The sequence below is a fragment of the Leuciscus leuciscus genome, assembly GCF_965113295.1.
Source record: "Leuciscus leuciscus genome assembly, chromosome: 10".
Classification (NCBI taxonomy): domain Eukaryota; kingdom Metazoa; phylum Chordata; class Actinopteri; order Cypriniformes; family Leuciscidae; genus Leuciscus; species Leuciscus leuciscus.
In genome coordinates this window covers 28,669,243-28,696,487 of record NC_138734.1, presented here as the reverse complement: position 1 = coordinate 28,696,487, position 27,245 = coordinate 28,669,243, and the positions used below count along the sequence as shown (strand labels likewise).

At 37.4% G+C, this 27,245-nt stretch overlaps 1 protein-coding gene across 3 annotated transcripts in view; it reads left to right on the top strand.

The window, feature by feature from the left end:
• frmd4a (FERM domain containing 4A) overlaps nt 1-27,245 on the top strand; it is a 154,013-nt gene that overhangs the window by 11,304 nt on the left and 115,464 nt on the right. Inside the window, exon 1 of one of the 3 annotated variants that reach the window (XM_082181776.1) lies at nt 22,603-22,716. The exons of the other annotated variants lie outside the window; for them this stretch is intronic. Coding sequence (XP_082037902.1) covers nt 22,684-22,716 — 33 coding nt within the window. The 5' untranslated portion in view covers nt 22,603-22,683. Of the gene's footprint in view, nt 1-22,602; nt 22,717-27,245 lie in introns of those variants that run through there. 3 annotated transcript variants of the gene reach the window in all.

Genomic DNA, 27,245 nt, shown 5'->3' with positions numbered 1-27,245 from the left:
GTGTGTGTGTGTATTACTTGATATTCTGCAGAATGACATCATGCAGAGAGTCTAAGTGGAGAGAGAGAGAGATAGAGAGAGAGATGGTGATTTATAACAGTATTGGGAAGTAGACCCCCCTTCTTCTCTCTCTCTCTCACACACACACACACACACACACACACACACACACACACACACACACACACACACACACACACACACACACACACACACACACACACACACACGACTACAAGACTGCTGTGAGATGAGACCCCATGCTGCTGTGAACCAAATAAAACTTCCTCCTCATTAAAATGTATACAGTGTGTGCATATAATTAATGATTTTGCCCTGTAATAAAACTGCCAATCTCTACATTCAGTCGTCAGCTCATATCCCCCGAGCAAATCCATCCAGGATGTGCCACTTTTCAATAAGACAGAGGTTATGATATTGCTGCAGGATCGCTAGAGGCTGTTGATCTCTGAGCAATGATCAATAGTAATCTGTGTGTATGAAGCAGCAGAGACTGTGGATTAAATATCACTGTCCGTAATTGAGAAGATCAATGGGGTGCTGTTTCCTGTGACTCTATATTTATACACCTTATAGATTTCCTCCCTGCACTGCGGAGCTCAACCTCTCACCTCATGCGGCGGTTTGTCCTGTCCTACTGTGTTTGTGTGTTGGAGGGAAGATGGCGAGTTAATGTGGCAAAGAAAGGAAGAGGAATGGATAGTGTGTGTGTATGTTGTTGGAAATGTTAGAGTCGATACTGATTTGGGAATATATAAAACTTGTATTTGTTTTATTTGTCAAATGCTCAGTACTTGTGGAATGAAATGCATTATTTTTGTAAAAATTTAAAAGATTAAATTATTAACTGACTGCCACAATGACACCACAGTCGGGTATTGTTATGCGGCTGCTGAGGCTTTACTAAGGTTTTTTTGGTGTTTGCTAGCTGGTTGAATTTACATTTTATTTATTCATGTAGCAGACGGTTTTGTCCAAATTGGCTTACAAATGAGGAATATAACTTAATCAGGTTAGACGCCATATTGAATTGAAGACGGGTGAAAACGAGGCTGTTAGGGATAGACTTAGTCTTTACAATGGCAAGCACAAAGGTCCTAGATCATGTAATTTTCACAACTCACAACTTTTAAAACATTTATTAAGTTTTTGTCTACAACATATATTTTTTTTTCTGAAATACGTTTCATGAAAAATAGGTGTTTGTTAGCCAACAATACAATCCATTGAACACACTGTATTCTGTCCCTCACAGCCTCATTTTCATTCCTGTCAAAAATTAAATATGAGAAAGATTCTTTTAATTTATTTTTTATGCATTTAAAAAATATATTTTTATTTGTTTTGTATTCTTTTTATTTATTATTTTTTTAATTTATTTTTAAATTGTTTTATTTAGTTATAATTCAATCAAATGCTCACGGGAAAGCTTTGTCTTTAGCTGGTTCCGACCCAATTCCCGCTTGGGTTGATTAGGGTTAGGGTTCCATCCAAATAAAGGTAATGCCAAACCCATTTATTGTATCACTGGAGCATCTGAAATGACCTCCTTTATTCAGAGAGAGCTGAATTTGCCATCTGAAGCATTTCTTTGTAGTGTTTTTAAATGCACAGAATGAGTGAAATAGCTCACGTAATGAACGCTACCAGTGCTCAAAACATTTCTGGCAGATTGTGGAAATGCACTTTAACAAGTAGCTTTGGGTTAAACATGTCTTTTTTTCTTTTCTTGGATTAATTATAATAAAGCTGTCAACTTCTCATCAGTGCCAAAATGTTTAACCCATGTCTTTTTTTATGTAAAAAGATTTTCGACACAATTCATTGCAAAATCCACCTCAACTTTTTGCATATTATTTTGAGTTAATGCACACACCAAGCATATCCATTCACAATTTCCCAAGCAAAAATTTTTATTTTGCAGACAAATAGTTGGATGGAAACCAAGTATACAGTATGTGTCTTTTAGTCTCTAGATATGGCTCAATTCCCCCCTTCAATGAAAGTGTATATACATGCACCAGGTGAAAATCCTAAATCCAGCCGCTTAGAAAAGCAACGGCACATCTCTCCGTAACTGTAAATGTGGATTAGGTTGTGTTCAGCGTTCTTATTGCTTGTGGGTATAGAAGATATTCCACTGCCAGTTGGTTTTTGCCTGGATTCAGTACAACACACCTTATTTTTTTACATGTGTGTTGTGTATATTCTCATGTGCCAGTGTGTATCTACAACCATGAGTGTTTGCAAAAATCCTGGACCCCCAAACGTTTGAGCGCCACAGATAATTATAAATCCCATCTGCCAGCGAGCTCTTTGAGCATTCACACCAACTGTGCAAAAAGCAACAACACAACACACTGTTTTTGTTTAGTGCTGTAGATCCATCTCACCTCATCTTCCCGCTGATCAGAGCCCTAAAGTAGGGCGCTTTTTTTTTCTTATGGGAGAGGTGCAGGAGCAGACTGTGTGTGTTTATGCTTATTTGTGTAGCAGATTGTGTGTATCTTTCAAACCAGATGCATATTTAACACATGGTTAAACTTGGAAGCAGTTCAAATTTAAAGTTTAGAGCTCTGCAGAAGAAACAGACCATTGGACCTTTTCTGGGTTGTGTATTACCTCATTCCTTACATTATGAAAGAACAAACAAATGCATAGAGACATTTCTTTGTAGGATAGGATAGGTTAGTAGGGCATTCAGAAAGACTCTTTTCAATACCAAACAGATCTGAATAGATGTAGCAGAAGGAAAACATCAGTGGAAGTGTCTGTGCCAATGGTGTGTGGTGGACTTGTGAAATGGTTAAGCAAAGTACCCTCTGTGGATTTTCAGTCCAATGTAAATTCATGTTGCAGTTCTATTTGATGTTTACAAGCCAAAGGCTTGTGGAACACCATTAATCTACACTATCAACTAATAATATTACCAATACTATAGTCTCAGCCTGAGACGTCACACCGACGGATCATTGGCTGAACGTCTGATGCATATAGCACACAAAATTGGAAAAAGTCGTCTTCTGATTGGTTGAATTCTACAGGCTGTGAGACGCGAGTTGTGAAATGAGTGGGGTGAATGAAGCACCAACATGGATCTGGGAATCTGAAGGATCTGGAGAGATTCTGTATGGAGGAATGGTCTCTGATCTCAGTTGTTCTCCAAACTCATCAGGCATTATAGGAGAAAACTCAGTGCTGTTATCTTGGCAAAAGGAGGTTGCATAAAGTATTTAATAAAAGGGTGCCAATAATTATGGCCAACCTGTTTTGGAGAAAAGCATTTATTTAATGTGATTTACCCCCCACTTTCAATTATTTTACTTCAATGAAAGGTTTGATTTTTGTGAATTTTTTAAATGAAAGATCAGAAGGATAAACAATGCAAATAAATGTTTACAGACATCTTTGATCATATTGCCAATTATTGGCAGTTGTGCCAATAATTCTGACCACAACTGTATTTGTTTTGTTACCTCCACTGTATTCTCCACTGTCTACTCTGAAAAAATATAATTGGGTACATACACATGAGAAAGTGCAAGAGAGAAAAATAAAGAGACTGGTGAAATTGCATCTGAGATAGAAAAGAAGAGAAAGGTTAATATCCATGACTCACAGCGCTGACCGAGAGAGATAGATTAGTTTATTTATAGGGTTTATTATTATGGACAAGGTGTTAGTACTAGAATAATGCATTCTGATCAGACAGCCTTGAACTTTTCCTGCGTATCCAGAGTCACAATTTCAGCACAGTCAGCAAGAAATAATAGCAAACATATTTTATTGAATGGAGTATTCTGACTCTATATGCTGACTTAAAGATAAAATAAAGCAACAGCAAAACACACGCACACACACCGCACTGCAATATATATATATTTCATTATTTCTCTGGTTTAAGCAAGGCATTCTTCATTATCTTCTTCAGTCTTATGATTTTACTGTATGGACAAGAGCAGTGTGTACATTTTTGAATGATACATTTTGAATGATATGTTGATGAATAAACTAATTATACAGAATTGCCATTATTGGGTGAACTATCCCTTTAAGAGGAGCTATCAGTACAAAGAGGATGTGATTAGGACACTAGTTATTAGTAATGATTGCAGTTCCTGCCATTGTAAGAGGTCTGTTAGTCCCTATAAATGACATGTGGAAAGGAAACAGTCTGACTCTAGCCTGTTAGTTAAATCCCGTGGGAGTAGCTTTGACGTTTTTTGACATACAGTGAATGACTCGAGCCTCATGAATTAATGGAGTACTTCTGGTGTTTGTGCACATGTGTATTTTCTGTGGTTAATCCTATACATATGAATATCGTTATGGTATTTCTGTGTCTTGTTGTGTGTTTGTGAGAGTGTGTCATTTCTTTGTGTGCTGTTTCATGCTTGACTAATGGCAGGGCTCAAGGTTATCACTTTAGCCTGGCACACAAAGAAGGTCTGATCATGAGGGGCCAATTAAAACCTCTATAATGAGATATGATCTTCACTAAGACATGTGAGACACACAAACACACACACACACACACAGATGCACAGACACAATGTGGCACTGAAGGTCTTTTGGGATTTTTTGCCATTTCGTCTGGTCTCCTTTCAGACGCTGACAACCCATAATCAACCCTGACAGACACAGACAGAGAAATTGAACGTGTACATGTGCATCATAGTAAAGTGTGCTCTGTAAAATGTAAATAAGCAAGTGTGTGTGAAAGGAAAGAAACATAGAAAGGAAAATTCAGTAATCAGTAAACACAGCCTCAATCCATTTCAGACACCCACTAGTCTGCCTACACATGAAAACACACATCGCGCCAAACCCAGGGGGGATTCGAAGTGGGCGATTGACTTGGATATTTTCAGACAACTTTTGAAACTCCCTCACTGCAAAATACTGTATATCCGACACGTTTGCCTGAGCCCTCTGACATGAGGAGAAATCAATTCGGACCTCAAGCATTCACGTAACAATCAAACATATGTTGCATGTAGACGTATGAAATGCTGGATTTTCTTTATATGAGCAGAGAATAATTTACCATAAAAAATAAAAATAATAATTTTTGTAAACGGTATAAATTACTCATGATTCAGATTAAGACAGGAGATTTCCTCCACACTGTAAAAAGTATTGTTGGTTTACTTAAAGTTATCTGGTTGTCTTAAAATGTTTAGTTCATTGAAATTAAAACTGTGAGTTAATACAATGATTGGTTTAATAAATAGAAACTCAAAATAGTATGTTATCTGAACCACATTAGTTCTCTAAGTTGATTTGACAAAAGACAAAAAGTTATGCTAAACCATGAAAACATTTTTTTTACAGTGCATTAGGTTTAATTTAAAATGATTAAAACAAGAATCCAAATTAATCTAATTTTCTATGTCATGATGTATGCAATACATAAAATGATTGGCTAATTATATGCTAGTGTCGTTTGGCCTATTGCTAATGGCCTATACGTAATATATATAATTTAGTATTTTATAATGATGATTTTTTTTTTATTAAAAATGTAATCACACACACATACATACTTATAAATGAACCACCCATTTAGTCAGGTAAACAATGTCTGAATGCAATCATTACAGTTTGTTTTCTTGATGTTTAGTAAAAGATATTAGCAAGTACAAGGCTCTGACAGTATAGCTATGCCGTGGTCTGGTGAGTATTGGGGAAGAGGGGTTGTTCTGGTAGGTTCTGCTGCAGTAGCAGGGGATTTGCATTAGTGGAGATAGTGCCATGCCGCTGAGTGTGTGTGCATGAATCCATCTGCCTCACAGACCCAACAGATGTCAGTAACTGAAAACCCATGCTGCGGTACCAAGGGAAGGTGCTAAGCGCACCAAATCATGTTATGGTTATATTGGGTGTCTATATGGGGAACACATCTTAATACCATAAATGAAATGCTACAAATTGTATTATTTACCTGCATGTCTAGATTATGTTCTAGATTAGATTATTCATTTTTTATCTGCTTTTGTTGTGTATCTATGTGTATCACAGCAAATACCGTGCAGCAAAGCTGATTACAAAATAATACATTAGTTACAATCGATGCATAAGTTTGGTGTAATCTGATGGAATTTGAAATTTCAGGATATGGGCAGGATGAATTGTGATGGAGTGTTTGCACGGAGTGGGAGGTATTTAGTGATGCACACTTCCTTCTGGGGCTTTTTGTGTCAGTCAAAGTGAGCTGAATCTGACACCAGCACTGGGAGTGAATGTAAAATATACAGTTTCAACAGCAGGTCAGTCTATGATTCAAAGTCTGATTGACAGTCCAGTTTCTGACAGGGAACTGAAAGTCACAACATGTTGGGAAAATACTGATTTTCTGACAGACAGGAGATCCATTTACAGAATCAAAAATGTGATACTATGGCTCATGTTGTCAGATGTTGTTGTGATGACTCGTGTTAGCAGTTTGAGTGAAAAGTTATAATTAATATGGATTTCCAAATCCATTCTCTTATCATGTATTCACCCTCATGTTATTTCAAACCTCTATGACTTTCTTTCTTGTGTAGAATTGTAGTAAGGATAAGATGGCTTCACCTTTGTCTAGATTTATGTGGCATCTTGTGGTCCCAAAAATCTCAAAACGATTTGAAGCAGAAAAGCAAGAACACATAGCAAATAATTCTCCTCAACACTGAAAATATGCTGTTTTTAGAGACAGACGTAACGTTCAACAAGATTGCCTGTAGATTGAGCTGTCAGCTTTATGAGAGTACTAGTGAACATTTTTGTAATAAAAGAATGATGCATATAGTTCATGGAATGTGTTTGTCCACTAGAGGGAGCTAGAGCATAAGACATGCATACTATGTGCTTGAAAAGATGATATGCTGCATTCAATTGATTTTGAATACTATCCATTATTCATGGAATTAATATTATTTGGATTATTTGGATTTGGGATTTTAGATTATTATTATTTTCCTATAACAGAATTTGGAGTATTAGTATGCACCTGAAATCATAGTATGCTGAAAATAGCATGAAAAAGATGCTTGGCTGCTATACTTTTTCATGCGTTATATAATGGAATGTAAGTTTTAGATTGTTTTCTTTTAACATTTTACATTTTATGTTTATGTGTGTGTTGATTCAACAAGGTGAAACAGTCCTCAAAGATTTTGGTCTATATTGACATGATATAGATTTGTCGGCTGCACATCCTTGATGCAAATCTCCCGTTCCATCACATTCCAAAGGTGCTCTATTGGATGGAGATCTGGTGACTGTTGACGCCATTTGAGTATAGTGAACTCATTGTCATGTTCAGGAAACCAGTTTGAGATGATTTGAGCTTTGTGATGACACATCCTGCTGGAAGTAGCCATCAGAAGATGTGTTCAAGTTCAAGTTCAAGTGTTTATTTTGCCAGAACGACCCACATCGCCTGGAATTCATTTTGGTGAATTGGCTCACACAAGACAATGCAACATAACATATACAATAAAGACATGAAATCTAAACAGAGAACAAATACTTAAATTACGGCTAATAAATAGTAATAAAACTGATCAGACAAAGTGCTAGTGCGTTTAGTGACCCTAAGAAGAAGGAGGGCATAGCTGTGTCTGTATAAGTAAAGTAGATAGAGATTGTTGTTGTGAGTTGAGAGCCCACACAGCCTGCGGGTAAGTGCTATTAGAAAAACGGGTGGTTCTGGATCTTATACTTCCTAACCTTCTGCCTGATGGTAGAGGGATGAAAAGGGAATTAGCAGGGTGTGATGAATCCTTTGAGTATTTTCAGACCAGTTTTGAGTAGACGGATGTTATAAATGTCACAGATCTTAGGGAGGTCCAACCCAATTATTCTTGACGCAGTGCTAACTACCCTGCTCAGTGCAGACTTATCCTCCGCCGAGCAGCTACCCCACCATACAGTGTACACTTTGGTCATGAAGGGTTGGCTGTGGTTGTGGCTGTGGTTCAATTGGTAGTAATGGGCCCAAAGTTTGCCTAGAAAATATCCCCCACACACCATTACAACACCAGCTCCAGCACCAGCCTGAACCGCTTATTCAAGAATGGCTTTCATGCCGTTTATGCCTAATTCTGACTCTACCATCTGAATGTCACAGTAGAAATTGAGACTCATCAGACCAGGCAACATTTTTCCAATTTTCTATTGTCCAATTTTGGTGAGCCTGTGTGAATTGTAGTCTCAGTTTCCAGTTCTTAGCTGACAGGACTGACACCAGTGTGTCTTCTGCTGCTGTAGCTCCTCTGCTTCAAGGTTCAACGTGTTGTGCGTTCAGAGATGCTCTTCTGCAGACCTCGGTTGTAATGAGTGGTTATTACTGTTGACTTTCTATCAGCTCAAACCAGTCTGGCCATTCTCCTCTGACCTCTGGCATCAACAAGGCATTTTTGCCCACAGAACTGCTGCTCTCTGGATTTTTGTTATTTTTTTTACACCATTCTCTGTAAACCCTAGAGATGGTTGTGTGTAAAAATCCCAGTAGATCAGCAGTTTCTGAAATACTCAGATCAGCCTGTCTACCACCAACAACCATGCCACGTTCAAACTTGTCACTTAAATCCCCTTTCTTCTCCAGTCTGATTCTCAGATTGAACTTTAGCAGATCATCTTGACCATGGTTGCATCTCAATCAGCTCACAAGCTCATGAATATTGTGTACACGAATCAGGGCACTGGTAAGGACCATGGCTCACTACACACTGGGACAGAGATTACTCAATTTCCAACAAAATCCCATAGATAGATGGCTTGGGCGTTTTATGTTTATTTCTTCAGAAATTACATAATTTCCGGTAAGGAAGCATAGTGAGCATCGATGCTCCCTTTGCGGTCCATTGAGGGATTTTTCAGGGAGCGAATGTTCCAGTGCACTGGAAGGATTTTGCGATTGAGTCAGACAGCCCTTAAAGGGATAGTTCACTTTGAAATTAAATTTTGGTATGTTTTAGCTTACCTCAAGGGCATCCAAGATGTACGGGTAGGTGTCTTTTTTTCCGCAGTAGTTTCAATTTAGATATTTTTAGGTCAAACCGTTCTTGTCTGTCATTGAACCGTTCATTGATGGCCCAAGACACGAAACGAGCGGTTTGTGTGAGAAAACGAACAGTATTTATATCGTTTTTACCTCTTGAACACAGCTGCGTCCAAATGATCTGAGAGCGCGGGCGGGTATAGATATATACACTAGAAGTCGCATTGGCTACGATTTCGCAGTAGCCAATGCGACACTAGTGTATATTTCTATACCCGCCCGCGCTCTCAGATCTCGCTCTCAGCTCTATACTTGAGCTGTGTTCTAGAGGTAAAAACGATATAAATACTGTTCGTTTTCTCACACAAACCGCTCGTTTCGTGTCTTGGGCCATCAATGTGTACTTACGATGGGGAATTGTTTAATTTGGACGATGGGGAATTGTTTTAATTTGGACTCTGTGCATGCTCTTTGAGACAGTGACCATCGACCTGCATTATATGACTGACAGACAAGAACGGTTTGACCTAAAAATATCAAAATTGAAACTACTGCGGAAAAAAAGACACCTACATCTTGGATGCCCTTGAGGTAAGCTAAAACATACCAAAATTTAATTTCAAAGTGAACTATCCCTTTAAAATGGCCGTATCCCTCATCAGTGCCCTGACTACTGAACTAGGGAGCTGATTGAGACGCACCCCATGTCTACATGCCTAAATGTATTGAGTTGCTACCATGTGATTAGCTGATTAGATATTTACGGTAATGAGCAGTTAAACAGGTGTACCTAATAAAGACAAAGTGGCCGGTGAGTGTACACACACACACACACACACACACACACACACACACACACACGTGTGTGTGTGTGTGTGTGTAATAGCACAATGTGTGTGTATGTATGTATATATATATATATATATATATATATATATATATATATATATATATATATATACACTACAATAATAATATAATTAATAATTGATTTTATATATATATATATATATATATATATATATACTACAATAATATAATTAATTACTAATTAATTGATTAAATATATATATATAGGCCTATATATATATATATATCATATTATTATTATTATTATATAATTTCATTTAAAAATATATATTCAGAGGAATATGTAAACAATTATTTAGAAAATGCGATTTTGATGTGTAAAAAGCCTTATGAAACTGCATAAGTACATACTTTTTGTAGTATGCATTTTTAGTGTGCAGCAGATACTTGAAAATTGAAGCTGAGAAGCAGCTGGATTTGTTTATGGTTAGTGGTCATGAGCTGATTGAATCCATTTGTCTCAATCTAGAACTAGGACAATATCATTTAGGAGAGCACCAATTACTGATGCAAATGAAAAACCCACAGAACGAGCCAAATGAATTACTCAAGTCCCACTAGATGGCTCCCCAATCCTGACAGATGATGTGATCTGTGTTGTCTTCGATTCCCTCTATGAATCAGCATGTCATTTCCTGCTCAGCTAGAATGAGAAATCGACCTCAGGAGTGTGTAGCATGCATGTGTCCCTTGGTGATTGTACTGATTGTGTGACCAGATGCTTGTTTGACAACTTATTGTTGGTTATTTATGGGAGTTTGTGTGTAAACCCCTGCACATGAGAGTGTTAGATGAGATCTACTTATTATAAACAGAGCAGCGAGGCTAATTATGTTCGTTTTTGTGTCACATTTCCAACTGCCTTCATTTTTCGTAATGATGCGCCCTTGTAATGTCATGATTTTAGCATGCAAGTGTGCGCAAACTCTAAAATGAAAATATTTGGCCATCACCGATCATTAAGCTGCAGCCTCTAGCACTTAAACCATTCCTGTTTGTGTGTGGCTTTGTTTTTGGAAGTGTGTGTTTCCATCTGTCTGCTTGATTTAAATCATTCCAAATCCCTCTGCCCAAGCTTAAAGGTGGAAGGTCAAAAGGGCCAAACGAATTGTTTTTCTGCTCATTTTTTAAGGTCACTTCATCTCTAAATGTGCCCTGGGGGAAGAACAACACATTTTTCTTTCAACACTGGCTTTATTTTCAGTATACGTAAGTAAGTACAGTATACAACTAAGACAATCCTATAAATGATTGTTTTTGGTTATAATAAATGTTATTCGGAGTCACTATGCAATACGAAATACACAGTAAACTGATGAAAAATTAATTTGCATACCTGTTTAGAGGAATATGTAATGCTCTGTTAAGTTTCTGAAAATCATCAACTGTCTCAGAAATTATTCCAAATTACTTCTTATTCCAAGTTATTCCTTAGGAGGCTCAATGAGAAAAAGTAAAAGGATAGAGCTATGAATTATTTATTTTTATGCTATTATAGTATTTAGCAAAGAATTTTTAGTATTATGACTATTAAAGTATATTACATACTTTTATATTATAGTTTACATTTTAATCATTTTATGTTTTTAGTATTAGTTTTGTATTAGTTTATGTTTCTATTTAGCTTTAATTTATTTTAAATAAGTTTCAGCTTTAGTAATTTTAGTACTTCAACTTATTTTATGTAAGTAATTTGACAACCAAGACAACATTTTTAATTTAAGTTTTTGAGTTTACATCTAATATTTATACTTTATTTCAGTTTTTTTTTTATTAAAAATGTATTTAAAAAAAAGTTTTAATTTACTTGCTATAAAATTAGATCATTTAGTTCATAGTATTGTTCATAATATTGAGATATCTTAATTTTGATTGCAGATATTGGCCAGTCTGTGCCCAGTTTGAGACTTTGAGATTTCTTCTGAAACACTAGAAGAGACACATATGAGATTATTACTTAGGATCATTTTTAGGACAGTAGTTTAAGAAGCAGGAGACTTCGCAAAAGTCTCTAATTGATTTCCATTTAATCTTGTTGATTAAGATATGAAATATATATTTAATCTGGTTGTTTTCATGAAGTTCAGATTGTGCATGCCTATATGTCAGGCAGTGCTCACTACATTTATTACCATATTTATTGGAATATATGGAGACGTGGTCTTTTTTTTCCTCTCTTTTCTTTTTTTTTTTACAGTATTTATATTTATTCCCAGGCATTTGAATTCAGCATCTGTATTCTGCCGTCCCAATGTTTAGTGTGTGTGACACTGACTGCTACGTTTCTCTGGAGAAATCCCGCTCTGTCTGAAACAATACATCATTACATACCTTCGCGCACACACACACACACACACACACACACACACACACACACACACACACACACACACACACACACACACACACACACACACACACACACACACACACACGTATGGTCTCTTGGGAGTTGTCTAAGAGTGTGTATAAATTTCATGTCAGTGGTGTGTGAGGTGTGTAAAGCCATCTCCCGACCTGAGACGCTTGTGTGACCCGTGCAGTGCTAAATGACATCGTAATGCTGGACTGACTTATGATGGCAGTGCAGATGTGAATGAAAGTGTTATAGCTTCAAATTATGGCAACAGATCTCTCTTCCAAAGGACAAGAAATGGCTCCATAAAAATGATGAGTTTGGTCTGGCTTTTGAGCTCAGTCCCAGACACACATTTCATATTTGTTATGCGTCAGCCATTCACATCTATCTATCTATCTATCTATCTATCTATCTATCTATCTATCTATCTATCTATCTATCTATCTATCTATCTATCTATCTATCTATGTCTGTATTGCGATACTCACTCTGTGGGATAACAGTAATCTCTCTGTTATGGGAGGGAATGATTTTTATGAATTAAATCCTCTGTACATGTAACTCAGAGATGAGAAGATGACACAACATGACATGTGGAAGCACTGTTTTCTCGTTAATGCTATGACGGAAATCCGGTGTCGCACGCCATAAGGTTTGTTCTTGTGGTTTAGCAGAGTTTTTCTCAACTGGTTTTCAGGACTCAGATTTTACATTGGACGCAGTATTGAAGTTGTACTATTCCAGTATTGTCCAAAAGTAAACAGATCTTAAAATCTTAAAATGATACATTGAATTGAATTAATATTATCAGGTGCAAAAGCCCAAATTATATGCTACATTATTATTGAATTTTGTACATGCAGAATCTATCAAACTTTCATCTAGATGAATTTGTGCAAAAATATGGAAGTTTATTTGGATGCACAGCCTTTGACGTCAAAGGTAAAAGTTGATAGAACAATTATTTTACCATCTTTATTCCTATGCACAATTATAAATTAGAATTTTATTATTTGCATTCAGCTGTTTTTTTGCAAACCAGTTCCTTTTTTGGGTTGCAACCCACGAGTTAAGAACACTTCTTTTGCGTACAATGTGTGTAAAATAAATGACTGCATCTGCGTGCAGCAGAGATTGATTGCGAGCCTCTTGAAAGGGAAAGAATGGCCTGAAAAATAATGTTTTGCCATTAACCCAATGAATGAACATCACACAGAGCAGACACTGGCTGGCTGTCCTTCTTTTGTTTCTGCGTGTGTGTATTTGTGAGTGTGTTTGCCTTGGCACTGGAGGGGAGAGAGACGGAGATCAGAGATGACGGACAGACCTTGCTGTCCCGCTTCCCGCTTGTTTCCTGCTGTCTCCCACCCCCACCTAAAAAAAAAACAGGGAGAAGCAAAGAAGCAGCGCAGATGCAGCCGTCGCTGCTTGCCGTCTGGAAAGCTAGGCAGGGGTTGCCCCTGACGACAGTTGCTAGGAGACTGCAGAGCGAATGACTTCATCCTTCAGTGTTTGCAGGGTCTCCGCACACACTGGGAGAAAAAGAGAGCACAGCACAGCATGTAGGCCCTGCTTTACCATGTCTTTTCATCACCTTTAATGATATATGAAAGCATGGCCTGCAGTAACACACTGTGATATTGGTTGAAATGGTATTGCAGTAGTGTACATTTGTACAAATACAACAAAAACACTTAAACGATGATATCGAAATGGCATTCACACTCCAGAGCCATGCAGTGAATCTGTTAGTTTGTTTCAATTTGTATTTTTCTTCCCTATAGTGAGCAGCGGATTTCAAGCTGCAATGTTGCACTTTAAAACATGCTCGATTCCTATCTCTCATCTGAATTTCTGTTTCTTAATTACAAGAACACAAAAAACAGACTTGCGTGTCCGTAGTGACCGGTTTTGCCAGGCTACCTTGAAAGAATAAACTCGGAAGGAGGCGAGGACATAAAACACATCTTTGTGAGAATTGAGATGGGCTGCGATCTTGTTGCTCAACTTACTGTCCATAGCGATCAATGCACAATAAATACAACATAACATAAATTGAAAACTTCTGAAAACGTTAACGTTTTTGAAAACGGCAACAAAAAAGTAAATCTGTGAAAACGATGACGTCATGCACATGCGTGTTACTTGTTCAGTCTATAGTATTTCATCGCCATCTAATGGCCTGGCAGCAGAATACAGCATTTTTAGTCGTTTTCGCGGATCCCTGGGAATGGGGATCATTTTGACAATGGTGTCGTTTGTACGTGGAAAACTCATAGGAAAAACTGCTCTATTTTAAATATATTGTTGTCGTACAAACGTACCCCAAAGCTTACAAGGGTGCACCAAAGGGTGCATTTGAAGGCCGATTGCGTCACCGCTGCGCGCCGAAGGCAGTCCCAATTTGAAGGTTCCTTCAAATACGTCTTTCGTTTCCAGCTAAATGAAGGATACAACAGATGGATCCTTCACAGCCTTGCCTACAGCAGAATTCAGTGTGACAACAGGATTTTTTGAGAGAAATTGCTGTATTACACTTTTAAACATAAGTATTGGGTTTCAACTTACTCAAATAATACAGATGTAAAAAAAAACTAAAACCAGTAAAGTGGTTTAAATGTTGACTTATCTTACTTAGATGCGATTATATGTAGTTTTATACTTTTTATTATGTACAGAAATGGACCATGGTGAACATATTTAGACAGTTTGTGAACCCTGTTTTGTTTTCAGACAGTTTAATGTAACTTACAATCGTTACTGTCACTCATCAACGACAGCTGTCACAGTTGTTTGGCGACAAGAACAGTCTTCCAAAGGCTGGGCCGTCCCATTTAACAACCTTAGTCTGGCCTTTGAGGTCTGAGCCCTTCGTAGGATGCAGTCTTTCAATTGAGACATAGCCATTCTTTCAAGTCTGCGTTCGATACATCCTCGATATCAAGAACACATCTTTCACGCGTCCTCTGTACTTGCGCTCTTGAGTATTGAAATTGAACTTCGACGGTTGACGGTTGAGAACACAAGGACGCAAGATCGCTGAAGAACACATATTGAGAAACAGCCCTAGATCTCACAGCGAGAGAGCGAGAGCGCAAACAGTATAATATGTATTTACTCAGCCATCAGGGATATGATTGAACAACCAAAACTTCATATTGATTTGTTAGTTCATATACATGTGGCTTCCACAATATCCATACGTGTGTTGGAGCAGGAACAGGCATGTTAATGCTCTTCAAACAAGCCTGAAACCCAAATATCAGCATTAGCATCCAATTTATCCAGCAGTGCAGTTATCATTAACACACACATATATGCGGCCCTGAGGGTTGGTGACTGGTGAGAGATAATATGACAAGTCTGCTGTTTGGTGCAAGGGGACGTGTGCTCACCATTGATCGTCACTTTAACGCATCGATTCTGCCACAGCTCATTGTTGTCTCTGGTTACCATGGCGACTGAGTTGCTCATGTTGATTCTGCTGTTTGTGCCTCTGGGAGTGTGTTTTAGCATCATGGTGAAGTGTGGCAATACCATGGTAATGAATGATTAGTTAATTTTACATGATTTTCAAAGGTACCCTGTCCAAAAATCAAGAGTAATACTATTATAATACTTACTTGAGCTAAGTATCATTATCTGAAACTAAAATGATTAAAACCATTTTTGCTAACGGAAATGAAGCCAAAATAAATTATAAATATTAGATGAAAAAAAGTTGAAGCACCAAAATGACTAACTGGAAATAAATAAAAACTAAGTTAAACTAAAAATAAAACTGAAAAAATTAGACCCAAATACTAATATAAAAACTAATAAAAATGACAAAAGCACATAACAAAATTACTAAAAATGTAACTAAAATTAAAACTAAAACATTTTTTAAATAAAAGCTAATTAAAATATAAAACTGTAATACTAAATTAACACTGTATGTAAACATCGCCTTTGTTGATAATTTTTCTGCTTTTTTAAAAAAGGACATGTTTAGTTCTTAATAATCTTCCCATTTTTGTAAGAATACTCTCAGCGGGAGCAAATTAATTAAGTTTACATACAAATAAACCAGCAATGAATTAATAAAGAAGTCTAATTCCTGTCAAAACCTTTAGCAGAGATGGAAACACTCTTAAAAGCGATTGGCCTGTTGAATTCTTAATTGGTTCATTTTGGCTTGTTATGTTAATGGCGACTAATTGATGATTACAGCCATTAGTCCAGAACTGTCCCACTGTGAAGCCTGTTTCTCTGTTGATTCCAGGGGCGAAGAGCCATTAGCAGGATCCTAACACTCTATAGATCCTAATGAAAGCCTTCAGCAGATGTACTTAGAGAAAATTATACTCCTCTGTGTTCTCCAGCCTGGATCTGTCTGGATATCAGAGTCAATATTTACCCAGAGACACAATGTTCAAGCCTCTATTGCCATGTCAACTACTGGTAATGTAATGGTTAATCTTTTTTTGTCTTTTATTGGGGTCTCGGTCTGAAGTGTTTTAAGCTAACATACGTCATCCATCACAACATGAACTGCTTCATCTCTATGCAGGGTCCAGGGTGAACACTTGCCAAACATAAGTAAAAATATATGCTTTAAATCCAATTGGGAGAATGCTAATCAGACCCTTGCTAATGTTAGTAATGTGGTTTAAATCAATGAGATTTACCTACCTAAGAAACCTAAGAAACCTAAGGGCGGTTGGCCAGACAGGGTTTAAATTAAGACGGGAGTAGGCCTTAATCTAGAATAGTTAAGCATAGCAAAATGGCTTTCTGAAACAAAGATTAAAGGGCACCTATTATGCAAAATTCACTTTTAAATGGTGTTTGAATATAAATGTGTGTTGGCAGTGTGTGTGCACAACCACCCTATAATAATACAAATCGACCAAGTGCTTTTTTTTAAATCCCCATAAATCATAAGCACTGTCTCAGAACGAGCTGTTCTCAGATTCGGGGCAATGTGACGTCACTTTGCACAGGCCCCTCCCACGACTGTTGATTGACACTTCAGTTTGAGCATAGACCCACCCTGAGTGAGCTGGACACAGTCCGCCATTGTTTCGACGCTGGAGCAACTGTAGACAAGAATGTCTCCTAAGCGATTGAGGTGTTTTGTTGTTGGATGTAAGAATGAACATAGCAGTCTTCATTTACTCTCGTTGTTACTCGAGGATGGATCTGTACTGTTCGTGATCCAGCTTACAGTCTCCGGAGCGACAGGCCTAACGTTACTGATCACGGCAAAAATGAAAGTGAGAGCGTGCACTTTATGACAACTCATCCAGTCATGGATATACAGTTTACCAGTTGATTAAGCACCCACTGAAAAGGTGTGTATATTTGTTTACTGTTAGTTGTTGTAACGAGTGTTTTGTGTACTTCGCTGTGAATGTTCCATGATAATGAAAGGGAGAGAGAGAGAGTTTATGGATAAGACTTTAAAGGTGCTGTAAGCGATGCCACGCGTTTTTTAGGCCAAAACATTTTTTGTCACATACAGCAAACATCTCCTCACTATCCGCTAGCTGCCTGTCCCCTGAACACACTGTAAAAAAACAAGGTCTCTCTAGACACCACAGGCTCCACAAACTGCAACAAAAACAAACTGGGCTCACCCGTTCCACGAAACACAACAAACAGTGCTCCAGCCAATCACCGACAAGAAGTATTTGAGGGTGGGGTTTGGGGGGTTAGTGCGCGTGCACAGGAAGTGGGTGTGTGGAGGAGAGAGAAGCATGAAGAGGGAAGTTTGAATTATGGCCGAAACACGACATTCCGATGAACAAATTGCAAAGAAGAGGGACAAGGTTAAGGAACGCGAATTTCCGAATTTACATCGGAAAAACCTTTTAAAGGTGGCGAGAACTCCGCCGGCAGAAGGGCTTCCAATCCACTTTCAGTTGCTCTGTTTTTGCAGAACAGGTAAATCCATATTTCTTTCTAAACTGACGTTAATGTTCGCCAAACCAACACAAGGATGTAATTAGCTAGAACTATGCAGTCAGCGTTAACTTTGGTGAATACAACATATATGTTTCTAGCAGAGATCAATCTCTATTGTAAATGATCAAGCAAATTCACAGTAGGGCGACAATTTATGTGAATGATTGTTTTCATCCACTGTTTGTTATGAATTTGAATGTTCATTTATAGGCTGTTGACAACTTTGACTAAATTTGTTTACGCCGCCGCCGTTGTTTATGCTCACTGGGAAACGCGAAGCTACGTTATCTTGCTATTATTGCGTCCTTGTATGGGAGCTATTAGTTATAGTTATAGCTTCAGGTGGCAAAACGATTTTAAAATAATGTTTCTCTTTTTTTGCATTCTGTTCTGCAATATATAAAACCCTTTATCTAACTTGGCGACATTACACATTGAATGAAGTATCAGTAAAACTTATCTTTGTTTGTAGTGACTACTTTGACTTTCCTTTATGCCGGAAGGGAGGGGAGGAGGGAGGAGACGGGATGAGGAGAAGGGAGGGTCTAGCTAGCCTCCGTTTTGTTTGACAACAATTCGAATGTCAACAAGAAGTTACGACTCCCGGCATCGCTTACAGCACCTTTAATGCGCACTTATATACTGTGTTTATTCAGCTCTTACTGTGATTTTCTGGAGTAAAACTAAGGCTTCATCTTTTGTGTGAGGTACAATAAACTTAATTGAACTCATCAGTATATTTTGGTCATCATTCGGACGGGGTCTGCTACAGCAGGCTTGTATTAATAGTGGATAAAAGCAGATGACAAATAACCGTAATTAAACTAAACTATACCTGTTCTATCTCCATACAGCATATATTCTCTGGCGCTGTGGGCATTATTGTCCGACTCCGGGTCGAAATGAACACGCTACTGAAAGTTTCTGTTTTGATATTATCAGATGAGATTGTCCTGGCTCTTAGCGCGAGCTCGTGAAGTTTCCCCCCATTGGGCCGGCAGCAGCAGTTACATTTGAAACATGCTGTAAAAAATTATCTGTTGGGTATTTTGAGCTAAAACTTAACATACACACTCTGGGGACATCAGAGACTTATTTTACATCTTGTGAAAAGGGGCATAACACGACTGAGGTTGCCAATAAAACATGGAATGAACCAAGAAAAGCTTAAAATTGTATGGAACTGAGAAGCAAATACAAGGAAACAATGGCAGCAGAAAAAAAACTGTACTCGAGCAAGAGAAAACAATTTTAAAACAAATAGCAAAGACAAACTGCACACATCAGCTGTGGGATCAAAGAAAAGGAATGCCTGGAAATCTATTTTAATTAATTCAGTGCATAAACAACAACTTCAGGTAAGATTGAATCATCGGCTTTATTACCTTACTGTTTTGTGTAATCTGTGGGTGGACATTACGGTAGTTATTCAATACAGGTGTTATTGAGCAATTCATAGATAAAACACACCAAAAAACCCTGCTGCTAGCACCTGAAGAGAGAGGTTTATGACTGGTGGAGGACCTTTTGAAACAGTAATATTGTTTTAAAATAACAGTTTTCTGTTTTAATATTTTGTCAAATGTAATGTATTCCTGTGCTGTCAAAGCAAAATTTTCAGCAGTCATCAAGTAAATGAGAATAACTTGACACAAGTTATCCTCATATATTTTATTCCATATGTGACCCTGGATCACAAAACCAGTCATAAGTCGCACGAGTATATTTGTGGCAATAGCCAACAATACATTGTATGGGTCAAAATTATTGATTTTTCTGCAAAAAATCATTAGGATTTTAAGTAAAGATCATGTTCCATGAAGATATTTTGTACACTTCCTACCGTAAATATATAAAACTTTTATTTTTGTGAGTGAATGCAGCACAATCGCGAACGTAAATGGACAACTTTAAAGGCGATTTTCTCAATGTTTCTTTTTTTTCACCCTCAGGTTCCAGATTTTCAAATAGCTGTATCTCTTTGTGGTCCAGGGTCACATATTGTTCTTTCCTATTAAATATATGGCTGGTAATATATATTTATGAGCAGAATTTTCTCATTTCAGGCTTATGTACGGTTTGTCTGGAGGCTGAGCCTGTGAGTGTGTTTGTGTATGTGTGTTTTGTTTGGGGTGGGATGTACCTTAAGCAGTTTAACACTTTCTGTCAGCACTTGCTCTGTATAAAGATTGATGAGTTTGCCACCCAATGTTGACACCTCCTCAGAATAATAGAATTATGATTTAGCTCAGTAAAGAGGAATCAGGTTTCCTTTGTTTATTGAGTTTGTTATATGGATATCCACTGTTTGGTTCAGTGGAATGAAAGAAACTCAATTTCGTCTATACTATTTATATTCATTTCTTTATACATACTTTCTTTAATTAAAAAGGGTATTTTACTGGCAGCAAACATCAATTAATTAATGTAACCTCATGAACCTCATGCAAATGTTTGATATGATTGTATGATGGATGGATGTATGATTTGTGCATGAGTTTGCATATTGTATTTTCTAGTTATTCAAATCTTGTTGGGATCGCTGTGTGTTTGTGTTGCCAGCTCAAATCAATTACATAAAGGAATGCACATGGTGGAATGGAGTTTTGTTAGCATGTATGCTGAGCAATTCTCCTTTGAACTGCTTTATAAACTGTATGCACAACACATAGTCACAGACATAAAAGCTGCACCATTCAGTCCTGAGGTCATATGTCATGTAAACAGAGTGATGACAGGTGGTTTGACCGGTGCAGAACAGAGATTAGTGTGATCTCTGGAGATCTCATTGATTTCCACGTGGGCTTTTGAAAGGTCATCGTGGAGAAAAGCCTCGAAAATTGACAGAAAGCATCACATGACAAATTAAACGCCAGTTCCAGAACCACCATATATAGAAAACAAGTGGCTTTTTATTGTTTCTTAGTACAGTGGAAATCATTGCATGTTGTGAAGTGGAATTTGGAAGTGTAGATGCAAGGTGGAGACCGTTGCTATGGGGACCATGATGCATGAATCTTAAATGACGAGAGCTAAAGTTGTGTGTGTGTGTGCGCGTATCCATGAGAGAAGGCTGCAAAGAAATAGAAAACTCATTAATGCTTCTTTGACATTTGAATTAAGTGAAGTGATACACTAAAAGTCCCAAATGTGTAACTGAGAGAGATGTATCTGTCAGTAAAGCTACGAACGTTTCTGTTCACGTTTTAATTGATTCTGAGAGATCAAACTTGTGACAGCGAGGAAATCTCTCAGATATCTGAGAATCGGGGTTGAGACTCCAGGGACAGGAGATGAGAGGAATTGTGTGTGTGTGTGTTAGAATGTGAGAATGATTGCATTAATAACTCTACTTTCTAATTTAAGCCATTTCAAACTGTGTGGCTTTAGGAGAATTCCATTTCAATTAATTAACACACATTCACTTTTACGAAATGCTATTTATGATACTTTGTGTGTGTGTGTGTGTGTGTGTGTGTGTGTGTGTGTATTTGTACAACTATGTTTTGTAAGGACCAGTTTGAGTTTTAGACCAGACAAAGAGAGTAAAGCGAGGACAGTTTTAGCTCTGTGCTAGAACCTAGTGAGCTGACTTACTGCCCTACATAGTGCATCCTAAGTTAAGATTGAAAATAATACTCCACATATTAAGCCCACAAGACTCATGACACAAAACTGATTCCACGTTTGTTTTGTGCATGTTGCTATGCTAAGCTGATAACTCAACATATAGCATACAAGTTTAAAAAAATACTATTTACCATTTATTAGATGAAGCAAGTTTATTTATTATCATCAACATTTCTTTAACTTTGTCTGCCATCTTGGATGCATTTTTGTCCCTGAGCATGTAGCCTGTGCATTTTATATATATATACAAAATACATACATAAAATATAAAATACCGTAAAAAAAAAAATATATATATATATATATATATATAAATTATATACATACATACATACACACACACATTTATTTATTTATATATATTTACAAACTTATGTTTTATATATATATATATATATATATATTTATTTATACCTTGTGGTTTTATTGTTTTATACATTTATTTATTTTGTATTCTTACATTTGTAAATATGCATCTATATAGATGTTTTATTTAATTATTTCATATATTGTTATTATACATAATTTGTATTTTTCGAATTATTTGTCTAGGTAGGCAGCTCACTTGGAACAGTGAAATGTTATCACACAAACACACAATGTAGCAACCTTTGATGATGATGAACACACACGCACACACACACACACACAAGCACACAGAGGCTTTCCTGCTAGGGTGGGGGGGGGATGCTCTGACGTTGAGTGTGTGTGTGTGTGTGTGTGTGTGTGTGTGTGTGAGAGACCACGAATGTGCGCCTAGAGCTGTGCTCATTGCTCGGTGAGTGTGGGGCGGTTTGGATACGTTACCGGAGCGATAATGTCTGAGTGAAAGGATTGTGGGTATTCTGAGGAATGAGCAGAAGACATGGAAGGGCTGCTTTCTCCCATGCGCACTCGGGTAAGTGCTCTGGTTGCCAGGGGATATGGGAAAAATGCTATAGAATGAGAGAGGAAAGAGAGAGTGCCGGTAAAAACGTGGGTTTATAATGTCCCCTCTGCCTGGAAACAGCAGTAAGGACAGAAAGCATGAGATGACTAGATTAAAAGGTTGTGGAGGCTTCTCACATACATACTAGTATATTTTGGTCAAAAAGAGAGCTGGTGTGGTGGTGGATGTGAAATTCAGAGGTAAAATTCACAAACGGCAAGTTGAGGTAAAGTCAAGGTCTGTGTGTTCGTTTGTGCACTTGACACTGAATGCAAAAGCAGAGAGAGGATAAAAAAGAGATAGAGAAGGAACACAATGTCAGTCGATCATTGTCCGCAGATGCAGAAGTATAAAGAGTCGCATTGAATTCATAAAGATTTTCATTTGTGTCCAGTGATCCGCGTTTATAGAAAGAGTCAACCTGTGACATTTCATCACATCATCTCATCTCTCGCTCTCTTTTTTTTTTTTAGAGACTCCATCTAGTTCCGCAAATGTGTGTGAATACATAGAATGGTTTTCGGAATAGTGTGTGAGCACATACTGGTGTGTCAGGCAGATCCAGCAGTGGTGTGTGTGGGAGTGAGTTTATAGAAATCATAATCATACAGGTGATGCAGCCACACAAGCCTTCCAGATGGCAACGGTGTGACACTTCGAACTTTAATGCATTAATAAATATGTATGGGTGTTTGTTTGTGTATGCATGAGCGTTGGTTGCGATGTGATTTGAAAAAGGTTACAATACAAAACACTCCAATACAATCAATAGCATCAATTATTTTATTTTTATTTAAAAAAAATTAGTGTCTGATCCAAAAGTCTATTTTTCATGTTTTTATTAAAGAATATTTAATTATAAATAACACTCCTGTTCTTCCAATTAGCTTCCTGTTATATAAACCCTGAGTTCTCCTTATTTCTCTGTCCGTTATTGTCGATGTATATTTAAATAATTTATAATATAATACTGTATATGTATACACTATACACTCTACATGTGCATGTATGCACATAAATACTCTGAAATCATCATTTATTAGAATATACTAGTTGATCTGTAATCCATAGGCCCCACGATTCGGCACGCATGTGATTCGCGGGTTAACTGCTAAGTTTAACCATCATAGAGTGAAAATGTATTATTTGGGCTTTTTTTGTCTTGGCAATTTACACACTCAAACGAATTTAAACTCAGAAGAGGAGGAGTCGAAAATCGGGACTCTCGCGTTGTTATCTGTGTGCACAGCCTCACACATAGATATCATATAATAAAGGCTAGATGTCTCGTCCGCGCTGCTGGCCAATGGAGGTCGACGTCCGCACACGGCGGCCATCTTGCCACAGGGAGCTCACTCACTCGTAACATTGTGTTAATGGTGCATGTACTTTTTAAATTACCATAACTTGCAAAATTTTCTACCGATTTTCAAACGGTTTGGTTTGTTATAAACATCAGAGAAGTAGTTATGACACTGCATACTTATCAATAAATATAATATTATATATTTAAACATGTTCAAGCATCCAGAATTATAGCCACGTTAATAACGTTTGTAAGAAACCAAACCGTTTGTAAATCCGTCAAGATTTCAGCGAGATAAGAGGATTTGTGTTCGTGCTGATCACTCACCTTACTTCAGATACCACAGAGCTCGCCAGAAAGCTTCCCTGTGACAAGATGGCCGCCGGTGTGATGCCGTTCGAGACTCCGCCTTAAGACATCTAGCCTTATATGGATATCTATGGCCTCACACACCTGAAGCGCCCGTACGCAGAGAGAGAGAGACGCATTTCACATAACGCTCGAACACGGAATTGATTCCTCTTTCGCGTTTCCTTGCACTTGAACGGGGACACGCAAAATTTAGTCAAAATACCCGTCTCAGCAAGTATTCTCTCGGTTATGTCATAAGTGAACAGTTGAGAAAGAAACCGGATGTTTGTCAGTTTATTTGGTCTGTGTCTTAAAGTGACAGAAGCCTAATATTCCTGATGTTGTCTGCGTCATTAATGTTAATAAAACAACAAAATACAGCTTTAACAAAGATGAAACTATATATAATTTCTACAGTGAACGGGTTATTTTACATTTAGGCCTAATTATTAATTTCTGTACCTGAATATACTGATTTGTTATTTAGTATTCATCTCTGCTTATAATTTGTGTATTTCTTCTTATTTTATTACTGACTGTTCACTTGTCTTTAATAATGTTTGAACTTTATCAGTTAGGCTAGTTGTTTTTTGCTGTGGAATCGAAGTACTTCAAGTGAGCTTTAAGTAATAAATGAAAAGCAAAGTTACATTTAAAAAAATAAAATTTACAGAAAAATTATCCGATCCATGACTCAAAAACCGTAAATGATCAGAACAGTGAGTCTTGTGATCCGTTGCACCACTAGAATATACTGCACTAACTTATTCTCACTCATCATACAGGACAAGTGGGCTGCGGTTGGTTTCTCCTGATGCTGTTGATTTTTGATCAGCTCATGGTGTGTGTGTGTGTGTGTGTGTCTGTCTGTTTACATGAGGCCAACAGATTGCCAGCACAGCAGGATGTTTGTTCTACTTTCTAATATAAACCATTTCAAACTGTGTGGCTTTAGGAGAATTCCATTTCAATTAATTAACACACATACACTTTTACAAAATGCTATTTATGATACTGGTGTGTGTGTGTGTGTGTACTTGTACAACTATCTTTTGTGAGGACCAGTTTGAGTTTTAGACCAGACAAAGAGAGTAAATTGAGGACATTTTGGCTGGTCCTGAGACCCCTGTTTAAGGGCTAAAACATAGTTTTAGGGAGAAGGATATAATTATGTTTAGGGTTCGGGTTGGGCACTTCGTTGTGATGGGTAGGGTTAGGGTTAGGAGCTAGAGATTGCATTGTGGCAATGAATGTCCTCAAAAAGACAGATGTACAAGAATGAGTGTAGTTGTGTTCTTGTATGGTTTATGAGGACTCAAATGTGTATTATGTATTATATCGTAAACATGGTTTCTTCCTGTGTCCTCGTAAGCCAAATGGCTTAAAAAACATACTAAATACCAAATGTGTTCTGTGATGGGTAGGTTTAGATGTAGGGTTAGTGTAGGTGGATGGAATATACAGTTTGTATAGTATGAAAACCATTACGCCTACGTGTGTGTGTGTGTGTGTGTGTGTGTGTGTGTGTGTGTGTGTGTGTGTGTGTGTGTGTGTGTGTGTGTGTGTGTGTGTGTGTGTGTGTGTGTGTGTAAATCCACCACTGTATTGTGGTGCTGAGGCAGCAATTGTCAACGAGTCAAGTCTAGTCATGCATGATAAAACAGAGATGGAGAGAAAGGGGGATAAAGGGATGTCAGCAGTCTTGTCTGATATGAGCAGACAGCAGAAATGTAATACATTATTCCTTAATCTTAGTCCACAGGGGTTTTAGAAACACTCTTTAGAGTTATTGAAACACACTCAGTAATTGAACATTAAGTGTGTTTGCCAAAACATGAAACCCCAGTGACTGCCCACCTCACTTTAAAGTATGATGATAGGTACTCCTGATGTGAAAGCTGTTCCCAAAGCAACATTATGCTGCCTTATAAGATACCTCGTTTCTGCATACAGTATATCCTTGTGGAGAAGACAATCCTGTAGTGGATTACAATAGAGTTCTGCAGGGTTGATGTAATTTTATGCTTCATCACATTGATTCCCCAACAAAATGCCCATAGAATTTTCACAAAAATAACAAAAGTTTATGATTCTTGCTAATTTTATTCATCAAGATAATCTTCACAAATGAACATGAATCTTAAAGCCTAAATACAATCGTTAAAGGTAGGCTATAACTGGTATAACTAACTAACTATCCACAGTTGCACAACTTCGTCACCACCACTCAGTCATTATTTAAAATTTATAAGTTTGAGTTAGAATAGCTTGATGAATTTGAGTACTCATACATTGTATCATGAGTAAAAATACAACAAGGCTGTGAAAGCGGAGTAAGTAGACACATTGAAGCTTTAAAAAATCACAAGTAGGTTTTTACTGATGTATTTATCATAGAATAAAATGTGAACATCTTATTTCCGAAATTTAACCTCAAATCCATTGACTTCAGGATAATGGAACTGGACAAAAATGCGAACTTATTTTTTTGTATCACTCCATCGCAAGCAATTGAAGTAAGATGAGTCATTAGTGCGCTTTACACTTTCCTTATGGAATATTCAGTTTCACTCCAACATGTAATGGAAGCAGAATGGGTTGTGAATGCCGTTTCATGTTGACTATAACATTCACGTCTTTGGTCGTTCGCAGAAATTTTATGTTGGACTACAACCTAAACTATGCCGTTAAATAAGGCTAAGTGTTTGACTGTTTACATGAATGCCGTTTTTTGCTTTCCGTCATTATCTCTCGTTGTTCATGTGTTTGAAAGTGTGTTTCTCTGGCTCCTTAATGTATGTATGTAGGCCAGTGGATCAAAAAGGAGAAAAGAAATCCTCAT